The sequence below is a fragment of the Ischnura elegans genome, chromosome 7 (genome assembly GCF_921293095.1).
Source record: "Ischnura elegans chromosome 7, ioIscEleg1.1, whole genome shotgun sequence".
NCBI lineage: Eukaryota > Metazoa > Arthropoda > Insecta > Odonata > Coenagrionidae > Ischnura > Ischnura elegans.
Genome location: NC_060252.1, coordinates 68,381,772 through 68,395,765, shown reverse-complemented (window position 1 = coordinate 68,395,765; position 13,994 = coordinate 68,381,772). Strand labels below are relative to the sequence as shown.

General features: G+C 36.4%; 1 protein-coding gene across 9 annotated transcripts in view; it reads right to left on the bottom strand.

Moving 5' to 3' along the window:
• Window positions 1-13,994, bottom strand: part of LOC124162480 — a 401,724-nt gene that overhangs the window by 151,896 nt on the left and 235,834 nt on the right. For all 9 annotated transcript variants that reach the window (XM_046539032.1, XM_046539030.1, XM_046539029.1 and 6 more), the window contains one exon: window positions 2,038-2,141. In XM_046539032.1, coding sequence (XP_046394988.1) covers window positions 2,038-2,141 — 104 coding nt within the window. The remainder of the gene's footprint in view (window positions 1-2,037; window positions 2,142-13,994) is intronic.

Here is a 13,994-nt window from a genome sequence, read left to right as displayed (position 1 = left end):
CCCTCTTTTCTGGTCGAGACCTGCTGGGAGTCACATGTCTTGTGAGCCATGAGATTTTTAGAGCAATTTTCTGCTGGTAATGTTTCCTTTGGGATCATGAATTTACTATCATTGTTTTCTGTAATACTTCTGATTTTTTGAATACTCTACTTTGAATAGATATCGTACGGTAATAACTCGTAAATTGTTTTTGGCTACCTTTTTCTTGTGAGCTGTTTTTCTGTTTGTGGAGTCTTACCCTGATCCAGCATGTGACCGACGGTTGGAGTATTTCCCTTGTCTGGACTTACGTGAAAAATCAACCAACATTAACGTCACACTGCTATTAAATCTGAACGAAACTAATAGAGGGATTACAATAACTACGATTTAATTTTTCTATCTCAGTAAATTTAAAACGTAAAAAAATGAATACATCACAAACTTCACTGAATTTATCGCCCATAACACAGTTATTTCTCCTAATTTTGAGACTAAATACTCAATAAATGTCTTATAACAATGTAAAATAGGTAACTTTAAAAGCAAACCCTATTTGAAAGTATCAGAACATCTTATACACACATTAATTGGACTTATTGCAGAATCTATATATCGTCTTTCTATTCCACCAAAGGCTAAAAAGAAGACTCTAATCCGACGCAGAACTTAAAAATAATAACCAATTCCAAAATAAAAACCCTGCCCCATCACATACAATACCAAACACGAAGAAATACATTACATAAAATATGATAAACAGCTGGGAATGTAGCAATGTTTCATTGTAATCGTTATTAATTTTTCCGCTTAAAAACCTAATAAAAGACCGACTTATTGCGGATAATAGTATCCAAATAAATGCAAGACATACGAAAAAGTCTACGTTGGAAAAAGTAGGAGAGCAATCAAAATAAGGTTCGAGTAATAAAGCACCGACATCTGTCTGGGTTAAACAGATAATGCTGCTCAAGAACACGACGTAGACATCGAGAACTCCTCTATCCTCGTACGAGAAAAATATTACAAAACAAGAACTTTAGGTGAAGCGCTAGAGATACAAAAGAACCATTAGAACAATTTTAACAGAGAAAAAAGACAAATAATCTTTCTTACATTGCTTGCAGTACTTATTAGAAGAAGAAATACCGTCCGCTACATTCGCTACACAGATATGTGTTGACGCCCAACACAGACGGGATTATTAGCCCTGACGAGGTCTTTGGTAGAGGAGACGAAAACGTTGCCTACAAAAACGTGAATACTTTTATAACCGTTCAAATGAATAAGGTAAATAGCAGTAAATTCCGACACATTCCTTGCCTATGAATGCTTAGAAATATTCCTTACAGCAACAATTACTTCGCCAACGTGAATATGCCGAACCTGTCGAGGATAGTTGATGAAATACATGAAATACCTAAGCATTGAATATTAATCCAAACAAAGAAGCAACCATTTGGACGAAGCATAGGAAGTATCCAAACTGCAAAAATCTCTAATTCAGCGGCGTAACAAGGAGTTGGCTTAAAAGTGGCATGGATCAGATTCAATGGCACACCACACCGGGTAATAATATACGAAAATTCTCCTCTTAAATAAATATATAAACGTATATGATAAACTGCACATTTGAATAAAAATATAGGCAAAAATATAGACAATAAATTTAAATACTGCAATTAAAAAAAAAACAATCGTTGTGAAACGATTGTTTTTTATTTATATGGGTCTGTATTTATAGGGTTCTATCCCCCTAACCTCTCCCTCCATAGTTACGCCACTGCTCTGCTTCGAATACTAACGCGAGTACAAAACAACCCTATATATTCCATTGAGAGAGATTTTCATACCCAAAATTGAATAACGACATGGTTTAATACTTAAAAATTAGACTAAAGAAGGGGTTATGGGTTTCTATCCCCATAGTTAAATCAGTATTCTGCTTCGGGTACTATCACCAGTACAAAAAAAATTTCTATATTCAACTGAGAGAGATTCATCCAAAATAGCGGCACGGTTACACAATAAATACATTTATAAATTCATGGTACTTACTTTGCGTTCTTGGGGAAGTTATGCCCGTCGAAAACTCCATGACGAACCAGGGCTACCCGGTGATGCGCCGGCGACGTGTGTGACCCGTAACCTCCAGGGTTGAGCTGCAGGGAAGAGCATTCGTGAGTCGTGAGAGTTTTAAGATGGGGCGCTGCCGTTGAAAAACAAAACCTCTGAGTGCTGAAATGCGCCGGGCCGCGACAGAAGTTGATGCCGCTGTCAGGACTCTTCCTGCACTAGGCGCCCTTAATCTTCAGCCAGCGGAATGCATACCTCACACCGAATGGCTCAGAAACTTGGGTGAAAACATAAGACTAGTACACGAAAGTGAAATACGAAAATCCAGCCCGTGAAGCACAGCTATTTGGTGACGTTAATGGCAAATAAACATACCTACAGTCGAACTCCAGCGATAAAATACTAGATGATAAGAGCGATAACTCCGGGTTATAACGAGTCAAGTTAATCAAACCGAATAGCTAGTTATAAGCCTTGAATCACATTTTTACCTCTTGAGAAGATACATCATTCCCGCTCGTATTTTGTTTTTTTTGGTGAATTATTCCACGTATAGGAAAAATGCTAATATCTTGACACCTTGAACAAATACAGAGTAGATCTGTGTTAACATTTGCCCGTACCTCAAATTTAAAAATTTCACACCTGAGAAAATATTGAGCCAAAATATTCAAATTTAAGATAAAAGCATAAAGTCCATTTCGTATTAGTTTATAATTTCACGATAATAGCTGAAGTTTTAAACCAGTAAAGAGCCACCAAAATAGACTGGCCAATCAGTAATTTTCGTATCCAATCAAAAATTAAGCATAATTACAGCCGATGAATCTTAGAATCATATTAAAATTTTAATAAGCACGTTTTTGGGAATAAAAGGAAGATGAACGAGGTAATTTGGATTCCTGAACAGTATGCAACATGATCCCAATAATTTAAAGGTAGATTAATAATATCGATATAGAAATACATAATGTTTTAGCCGATTTACAATTTACAATCACTTTCCTCATTTACCAAAGATAATGAACTGAAAACGGTCAAATTAATCACTCACCATCAAAATAAAACTCTGAATTAACTATTCTATTAGTTAGAAGTTTTGTAACAACGACTTAGGCCATCAAAACACTTCCAAATCACTGAAGTTCGACTGTGCACGCAAATGCTTGGAGCTTAATTGCTTTGAAAAATCTCAATCTAACAAGCCAGCAAAAATGCAATTGCTTTCAGGAGAAGCGAGATATATTTTGAAATAGCCAAGTCACTGACGTACAGAAAAAAATAACACGTGGAAAAAATAACATACAAGAGGTGTCACGCGAAAGAATAAGCCATATGCGTAAAGAACCTTTCAGAAAATTAACTAACGTGCACATGTTTTTAATCTTCGAGATTACATTATAAATTCAGTGAGTTGATTTACAGTGCCGTGATTATGAAAAAGAGAATCACCAAACACATATTCTAAACACATTTTTAACAAAAATAATTGATAAGCTATGAAATTGCAAACAAGAAAAAAATAAACATATAAATGATTGGGAGGCTAAGTAAATGAGCTTTTTACATATGGATTAAATAAAACCATAAACTCAATCCCTGAAATTATCTATCAGGTCATCATCAATGGCACTTTCTGAGCATCTAACTTAGTAAAAAATGCATGCTGAGCCATATCATGCTGTTTTACCATCAACTTTTTAACAGGAGTTTTACACTTAAAATATTAGTCGAAATGACTTTGATAGCATCATCTTTCCTTTGCTATGCTATCTATCTGGATAATATAACTAAATACTTCCAGCGATGGATAAACTAAAAAACGAAATAGTAAAGGACATTGCCTGATTGAATAATTTAAAATTAAATAGGTACATAATATCTATATCGCTCATGGATGCTAACTAATCCCATGCTAATAAAATTAAAAATTTGCACTTCGGCATCACTAACAATTTTAACTAGACTATTTCATTCCCTGAACAGAAAAATTATTAATCATTACACCGAAAAATACCTTGCATTCCAAAAAGTTCTGTCAAAGTGGACAAAAATTAAAATTAAATTGTTTTTCAACGGTAAACTATTTCTAAAGTTTAGGGAATTTTAATCTAGCGCTAGCTATACTGCTAATCTATTCTAAGTTTACTCTCTGCTGGGTTCTAGTTCAAGGCCACCGATGGACAAATCATCATTTCTTGTCCAATAACAGACATTTTATCATAATAAAAAAATTGACCTTAACGGTGAGATGCGGCTTTTGTTAGAAGCAAAGCAACTAGCGATTATTGTTAGCAGCGCAGAGACAGTTAGTTCTCGTAGGTTGGGCAAGACAAACACATAGTTACAGAAAGAGATAGAAAGATAGACGGAGAACCCATAAAAAAGTCCATTCAAACCGAACACACCGATTAATGAAAATAAATTAAATGTGACGAGAGCATTCGAAAATACGCGGAAGAGATTTCGAGAACATAAGATGCACGTTCATACTGGTTACCCTCGAGAGATGAAACGAAAGGAACGTTGCTGAATGAAACGAATTAGAGAGACGTATCCATGCTAACTAGAACTCACTAGCCGAAAACTTAGAAACCAATGGGTACATAGTAAGTAAACGGTATAGGATCGATATTCCGGTCGATTAAATGTTCATTGAAGCAACCTTTCCCAGGAAGGTAAGAACAATTAAAATAAAACATCGTATCAGAAACAAGAGGTAAATTACTAATAATTAGAAATATGAAAAGTTTAATCTAGTAAAATTTCTTAAATTTTACTTTTCCAAACATATTCCTCGCACGACTTTAATATCATATTGCATTTATTAAATAAACAGTGCAGGCTGCATTATAATAAAAAAGTGAATACCACTAAATTTTACCAGAGTTACAACTGAATTTATACATATACGTCATAAGTTACAAATTAATTTTATTTTTAGGTTGCCTCCAGAGAAAGAGACCAGAGACTTTTGGTTATCGTGCTTGCCACTTCGTAAACGATATTCACAGAAAAAATTGAATAAAAACACTAAAAAGTATTAATAACCATAACAATCGTTATTACGATTACGTTGCGTGAATAGTAATGGTAAATTAATAATTTTTATAATTTTTTAAGATGCAAATCAGCAATTTGTGCAGCACTACCAAATGTGATCAGGTTCTCATATAGTCGAAAGAAATGGAAAACATTTACTCATTCGCCATGAATAATACGCGCCGAAAAACCTAATGGAGGTGTGATCTTACTTCGATAGAAAATTTATGGTAAAATTTTCACACCACGATTCTTTTGACCTCTTAAAGGTCACACTTTATCAAATTTAGTAAAGGAAAAAAGGGTCAGTTTCACCAGGGAGAGTTCATAAATTTAATAACTCAGCAAATTAAATGTTACCCGCTCACATCACCACCCCGTGAGAATTTTTCCAACCGTATGGGAGAAAATTACCAACAATAATCATTTAACCGACCGGACATTAAAGCATCTGGAAAGGTATTTCGTTTGAAAATACTCACCAACTTCTCTCCACTTTGGTATTTGTCAATATCATATCCTATTAGGAAAAGATGGTGAATGAAATATGGGAGCAGGAAAAAAGGAAAGGAGTGCTGAGTGTGAAAGAGTGATCATTGGACAACTCTCGAGGGATCTTTGGAACTTAAAGGAGTGCCTCGGAAAGTGTGATAAAGCAAAAAGACGAAAAAGGCAAGCACTGAAGAACATTTAAGCAGTCACTATGCGTGAATATTGGAAGGGTGGTGAGGAGTTTAAGATGGAAAAGGAGTTTCAGGTGAAAGTTTGCTGGGAGATTAGGGTTCATCGAAAACGAGGAAGATTAAAAAAAAACGTTCGGAGTATAAGATAAGCTCTTAAGTTGCTTAATTGCTGCGAATTATAATCAAAAATAGAATCACTTGATAAGTCAATTAAGTGAATTTAATCTTAAACGAGTTTACGAAGGAATGGACCTATCCATAACGATGATATAAAAAAAACAGCATACTTTGCATAATGCAGGTTTGGTAACGTTATACTTGGTTTGGTCGTAAGAAATAATTACTAACATAATGATTCTCCACAGTCTTCACGGTTCTACAGCTTGCAGAATAAGTACCTATTGTACAGAAAATTGGAAACAGCTCAGTAAACATCTCAGTAAACATATCAGAAAACAGTATAAGGAACCCTTTCTCTTTACAACATTTTCCGGGCTTGACAACATTTGCCAATTTTCCAAATTATTGCCAACTAACTTTCAAAATCCCTTTTAGGTTCAGGCCAACCTTCTATAGAGTTTTGAACAACGTTATTTTCAACCTGATAAAATATTGAAGAATATAACCTCATTTCCCGAGTTGATACTTTGATAGATAGTCATTTAATTTTTATTAAAGGCCCTAACTCCCCACCTTAAGTGGCTTAACTCTTTAAAAATGTTTTCTCAGATGCATTTTTTGTAATTCAGGCACAGGAAAATTTTGAAAAGCGTCCATATTGACAATTACAACGAAGCCATAACGAAAGTTTTAAACGAGTAATTCGTCGAGAAAGAAAGAATAAGAATAAAATAAGAAAAGATATGAAAAAAAACACGCTCTTCTTAAAAGCATAAAATGCGCCGAAAAGTTATACGTAAGCTTCCAATCACTCGAAGAATAATGAGTGCAACGATTAGTGCTATTTTAAGTTATAAAAAAATGAGTGTAGAAGAGCCTGATAGGTAAGGATAGGCGCGCATTTTTAACATTTACACCAAATCAGCACCCGTACTTTGTTTTCCGCGTGATGAAAGGCTAATTTTTATTTGTTAAACACATTTTATAATATTGTTGGAAATTGCGTTTATTTTATAAAATTTTCTACTCTTTAGAGGTGAATCGTGAAATCGATTGAAGCACAGCTTTTAAAGAACTTTCTGCCGAAAAATTTACAACTAGAGCCATCTAATGATAAAATTTCAAACTATTTTTCATATGAAATATAATTTAATTTATTGATTAGAGCACAATGGAGCAAAATTTAAAGTTACATTTGAAAATTGTATAGTCATCTAAAGCCAAAAAATTTGCAAAATTTCCAGCTGATTCTACATCGAGAAGTGGGTTAAAAATATATTAACAGACCCCATCGATGAAACTAACGAACAGAAGAAGCAAGTTAGGAAAAAGCGTGTAAAAACTACCGGTAGAGATGGAGTGATGCGTTCTCTTAAGAGAGAACACCTACTTGGAAACAATAAAACACGCCCGAGACGGAAATCAATGAAGCTCGGATAATCCGCACGTGTGGTGTTTCCCAAACAAGTACGCCAGACAAAGCTAGACTTCCTTCAAGACCCGCAGCTACTATTTCCCGAAAGCTTTGGACGGGAGCCAACTTTTGAGCCTCGCTTCCGCTTTCCAACTTTTTAATCCTCTATACGACTCTCAGCATTGCTCACTACCCGTCATTCCCTCAGTGAGACGACGAGTGGAGTAAAGACCATGGATGGCAATAGACTCTACACTAAAGTAAAAAAACAGGAAAATTACAATAGTTCGTTTCTGGGAGCGAAATGTAGAAACGAAATGTATTTAAACCAGGGGAGGTAAACCCAGGGTCGAAACGAAATCGGAGTCAAAACTACTTCGGGTCGAAACTAAACTAAAACTCCGGGACGAAATGAAACGCAGATAATGTTTCGCACCGCAGGGATCACGTGCTTCACCTTCAAACAGTTTAGTTTCTACCCACACACCAAGTACGAAGGATGAATGCTGATTGAATGAATTAGAGGTTCAGCCTACCGCCATTAGATGCATGGGGCACACAAATTTTTACCACTAACAGTAGAACGGTGAACGCAAACTGGCCTTTCGATTTTTAAACTCGATGTTTTAACCTCTCTACACGTACTTCAAACGCAATGGGCCGAAACTATTCCCTCTCATCCCCCTCCACTCAATTTCTGGGATCGAAAAATGGAAATATATAAAGTTAGAGTCATCCTTTCTTCCGGGACGAAGCGGCTTCGGCTAAAAATAGAACCTCTCAACTCGACCCAAGTGCGACCTTTGACTCCTGCAAGATCTCCCACTCGCAAATCGCCTCCCATTGGCCGCTTCGAATCGACGACCCGCGACGCAGTGCCAACTGGTGGGCGCTACGCAAATTAAGTGCAGCTCGTGACCTGACCCCCTGGTGATACGAGCAACGCGATACAAGGAAAGCGGAGAAAGGGCAATCAAACACGATTGATTACAAGACTCCATTAAAATATTAGCGTGGGCCCTTGGTCACAGGAATGATGATTTAGCAATGGTACATATTTAGCCGCCATATAAATATAAATTCGTTCCGTGACAAATCAGTATAATCATTACTACAATTGGGCATCGGGTTGGTGTGGTGGCTAGAGCGTTGACTTCCCTCTTCGTCGGCTCGGGTTCAAATCCCGGCGGTGGCAGAGAATTTTCACGGACTGCCCGATTCCTGCTTGAATGTTGTGTTGAGGACATTTCAAGCGTAACACTCCGTCCGTCGGATGGGACGTTAAGCCGTGGTCCCTTTGGCGCCTCTCGTTAAGAGCAGGCTAATGCCGACGTCGCGTTTCTCTCCACCCTTCCTTACCTAACCTTCCCTAATGGCGCAAATGACCTCAGCTGTCGGTCGCCTCCTCCAAATACCATACCATTAATACAAATACAATTTTTAAATTCTATCACAGTCTTTTTTCTTAGAAAACGGAACAAATTCTGTGTTCTTCTATTATTACAGTATAACATTTTTAACAATTTAATAAGGTAGGAACTATCATACGATATAGATAGTGTCTAGAATAATGGATTTTTGTAATTTTGGTGGAGTTAAATATAGCGCAAAAATATTTATTGACGTTCATATTTACGTTAGAATTCGATGATGACTTTTATAGCAGTATAAATTTTTAACCGACTTCCATTTATTTGAAACTACTCAAGTATTTTAAGCACCATTTTTAATTATAATGCAAACCAGCATTTTGAAATATTCTATTTTAGTTAGAATTTTCAAGCCATCCGGAAAAATTACTGCAACCCGCATCGGAAGTGACTAATGTGGCCGCAACAACGAACTTCAGCAAGAGAAAATATTATGCCGAGGATAGCCGTTCAAAAATCTTTGCCAATAATCCATGTATGAAAGCATTTCTTCGAAGTATTAAAAGTACCTATATCAACGGAGAAAGAGATGTAGGAGTGGGAGTTTTTTATGTGATCCCGACTCTTCGTAGAGTGTCAAGCTGGGATACTGCCGATGTCGGAGAAGAAGATGGCTTGTTCCACGTCTTCGAAACCTCCAACTCTTACAGAACGAAATAAAAATGACGCAAATAACACTCCTTTAAGGAAATAACGGTTCTCCAGGAAGTAACGAAGGGAATAGCAGGCTGGGGAGCAATACGATGCTTCTTATCTTCCTTCCTGTGCGATCGAAGAGAAAAAAAGGACTCCCAATTCTCGCTCCGTTTCAAATTTTCTGACTTCGTTCCAAGATATGGTTGCGATATAAAGGAGACGAGTCTCCACCCATCTCCCATTTTCCTAACTTTTTCCACTCGATTTACTATCTCATCTACGTGGAACGTCAAATACACCCATTCTCCATATCGCCTCTTATTAAAGAAAGGTAATAAAAACAGGTAATATACAAATCGCAAACAGTAGTTTTCGACTATCGTATTTATAATAAAAATTCGATGATGACTTTTCTAGCACTATAAATTTTTACCTCACTCCCATTTCTTTGAAACTACTTGCGTTTATTAAGCACCACTTTTGATTTTACCATCCTCATCAATATTTGTACATATAAAAATTATTTCGCCAGAGAGTCATCATCAATGGTCAACAATCCTAGGATTGGTTTGACGCAGCTCTCCACTCAGTTCTCCTATCAGCTAATCTTTTCACTCCTACGTATTTCTTCTCTTTCACATCTCTCTTTACTTGTTCCATATAGTTTGTTCGAGGTCTTCCTTTTCCATTCTTGCCTTCCACCTGTCCTTCGACGATTGTCTTCATCAGGCCATCATGTCTCAAGATGTGGCCTATAAGGTTGTTCCGTCTTCTTATTAAGGTTTTCATGAGGCTTCTCTTCTCTCCTACCCTTCTTAGGACTTCCTCGTTACTAACTCGGTCGATCCACTTGATTTTCACCATTCTTCTGTAGCACCACGCCAGAGAGTATCCAATGTTAATCCCAATTTCTGTCATTTTAAGGCTCGTTTTGTTTGGAATTAAAATAAAATGCAAAGTATGGGCGCTGATATTAAAATTCTACCATTAAAAAAAATCAAAAAATATTATAAATACTGTTGAATGCAATTTTTCATATGAAACGTAGTGTTTATATTGGAGAGCAAAGAGAAAAAATGTTGTAGCTTAGCCAAACTCGGTTTTACAAGCAACTAAATAAAATAAATACGGTATGATAATAAAATAATACGGTTCTTTAAATACGGGAAGAGCTCCTCAGCTGTGGAGATCTGTATAAGGCCACGACTTTTCTAAATGATCAAACTCAAAATTACGTAAACAATACGCTAAACTTATTCCAGTATTTATTACGTCAAAAGCTAAATACTGAATACCTCAAGAAGAGAACTGAAACCTCTCACTCCTCGCGAAAGTACCAATTGATTGAAGTATCTCCCGCGTTTAATTGAAAATTTACTAATACGCATGAATTTGAAATTTTATTTCATGGCCTTTCGCCTTTTTAATAATGACTACTAATATCTGTTCAACTTATCTTCAGCAAGTGCATTTTTAGTCCATTTCAATAAGTACTATTTTTTGAAGATACACGGATGACCGAGTTTTTTTCCCCTGTATCATTTTTATATGCATTTTAAACAATGCAGCCTACAAGTACAATGTAGTTGGAAGTTCCGGAAAATGTACGAGGTTGGATTCATACTTGGGAGAGAACACAATTTCCATTGCAACCAAAATACTACGAAAATGCCCTAAATTTCGAGTGAGACATTTTTAGAATCAAACTAATGGAGGAAGTCGAGGAAGACAAAAGGAGAATGCTTGAGGAAAATTTCAAGCAAATCACACGCCCTTTGGGGATAAATTGTGAGAAACGACTCATGCACCACCTCCACTGACCTGATGCTGATAAAACCATCACATATTTTGTCTTCCGCTCGACTTCACGGAGTATTTGGGTCAAATCGCATCGCGCTCCTCCGAGACACAAGCGACATTAAACATCGCAACAGACTACACAGTATTCCCCTAGGTTAATGAATAGAGAGGAATTAGGGGAAAATTGCTGCATTCTTGCATCCGAGAGGACAAAAACAGAAACAATTCTGTGAAAAAATATTAGAACATTTGGTAATTACGCAGGTGACGCGAATCAATTTTTACTAAATCCCAAGCCTCTCTATGTCGGTAAATGTATCCTCCATAAAAATTCTTGGTTCCTACGGAAAATAGAAAATCTGAGGGAATCTCATTATAATCCAGCATATCAAAAAATAAGCTTGCTGAGGAATCAGTGAAGAAAACTCGTAAGTAATTGCTTTAGCAGGTGCTATGATATTAATTCATTGCGTTAATTAGATACGTTTGTGTCTACGCATTGAGTGTGCGATGAAATTGTGCACGGTGATTGAGCGATGATGACGTTAATGAATGGACCATCATTTGCGACTCACATAGCCTTCCTAAAACCACGAATTTATGCATGATGCTTCCAAGTTTCTTAACGTTTGGTAACGCTCGTAAGTCCTCAAAACGTTGAGTCCTGGTAGGCTAATAAAATCAGAAGTGCAAAGAGACATATTATCAAAGCGAACTTTCTTCGTTTCCTTTAATTCCGCGATTGTTGAAAACATTAGATTTAAATTAAAAATTAAGTTTTTGTAATCCATTTTCTCAAAATATTTGTAGAAGGCATTAATTAATTGCAGATTTTATATTAATATGCGTGGGGAATCTATGAGGGGTCGAGAAGCCAAGGGGCATCAATGATTTTTTTGTAACCAGAGTTTGGTACAGAAATTGATAGGAGAAGTTTACAAAAACTTAGTGGCCAAGAGATACGAGTGAGTACGTGTTCTGCGCTGAAATTGAGCATAAAAATCAAATGCATTACCAAATATCTTGTTTATCTCGTTTGTTTTCATTACCTAATTTCTGTACCTAACTCTGTTTGAAAAAAAAATCACTTGTACCCCTCGGCTTCTCACCACCGTATATGCAGTTCCACAAATAGACCGACATAACAGTTTTACAGAAAAATATACAATCGCCAGAAATTTTACGGGATTTGAAATCATGCAATGATGAAGAGGGACACATGAATACGCGTAATTTACACAAAAAAACTATGGTTACGTTCTTGTTTGAAGATTGCATACTGAACATTGATCAAATAGGAGAGATGTATTAAGCAACTTATCATAACAGAAAGCTCGTGATAAACTCAAATGATGATCAATGTATAGTGTACATGAGATGTATTGGGTGAGTAAGCTTAAGCGTATGCGAAATCACTGTCTGATTTCGCTTTCATTGCATTCTATTTCAGTAATCGTGCAGCTGAAATATTCAATTACAACAAACGTGGTATATTTACACCTGCATATGTACATGTTTTTAAATTTATCAGAGAATCAACGAAAGAAAAAGAGAATTAGGAAGGAATAAGGATAATTACGGTCTGGAGATATGATGGGGAAAATTTAAATGTCGGGGAAAGATACTGACATAAGTGTAATTTTTATTTTACGTTACTAATGGCTCATTTTCACCATTACGTTCAAAAACGCAGTATCTATTATGAGAGGAACAATTTCAACTAACGATAAATTAGATCAAAACGCAGGAATTTCACTTCAAATCTCATTAAGCTAACCACAGAGGTGGTTGCAGTTGCGTTTTCATGCCCAAATACGCAAAAAACGTAACAATTATTTCACTACATCACCATTAGGGTCCCAAAATAAATGTTTTATCCCAAGTAACAATTGCCTCATGCATTACGGCGACAGGTCGGAACACTGGCGTAGCGAAGGGGGAGGTCCAAGGGGTCCTGACCCCAACCCCCCGAAATATAAAAACACAATTATTTTCCTTCTTAAAAGAAAACAAAATATGGAAAAATACGAATTTACAATGGATTTACTGGATAAACGAAGTTTTTTGGATCGTGAAAAGTGTTAAATTTAGTTTAAAATCTCTACTTAATACCCTGTTTTTCAAAAATATTCCCATCTGGTTCTACGGTTCCCATTCTACGAAATTCTTGGCTAACCCACTGGGTAGTGACTCTGAGTGACCCAATTGGTTCCAGAAAACAATTTGCAAGAAAGTATAAGCAATAAAGGGGCCAATAATTGCTAAGTAAAACGCCAAAAATCAAACACCTGGCCAAAAAAATGTAGAGTGATTGAATCGACCTAAGAATCTGTGAGCGAGCTAAATAACGACCATTATTTGGCGAACCGGCCCTAAAATAAATGAATAAGGAAATAAAATTCTTTAATCCTCCACGGATCACAGAGAGCCCATTAATCTTGAACTTATGCATGGAGCAATTTCAGCGAAACTACAATAAAATCGTTGCACCACGGCAAAGTATAATATTAAAGAGCTATGCGTCATTTTGTCTCACAAATCAGATACCTGATTATTATGTATCTCTGACACTCATACGACTGACTCTACCGATGGACGGGGCTCGTTTTCTTCCAAACCAAGAAGAATAGAACGTACGTATCACACTTTATTGTGACCGATTATCACGCTGAAGTCGGTAGAACTCATTCATATCTACGTCAAAAAGGGTAACCACTGTAACTTTCAATAAAAAATATTTCATAACTCAAGGAACCATGGCTTCAGCCACTTAATTCACAATCAAGGACTAGGTGTGGCGAACTACTAGGTCCT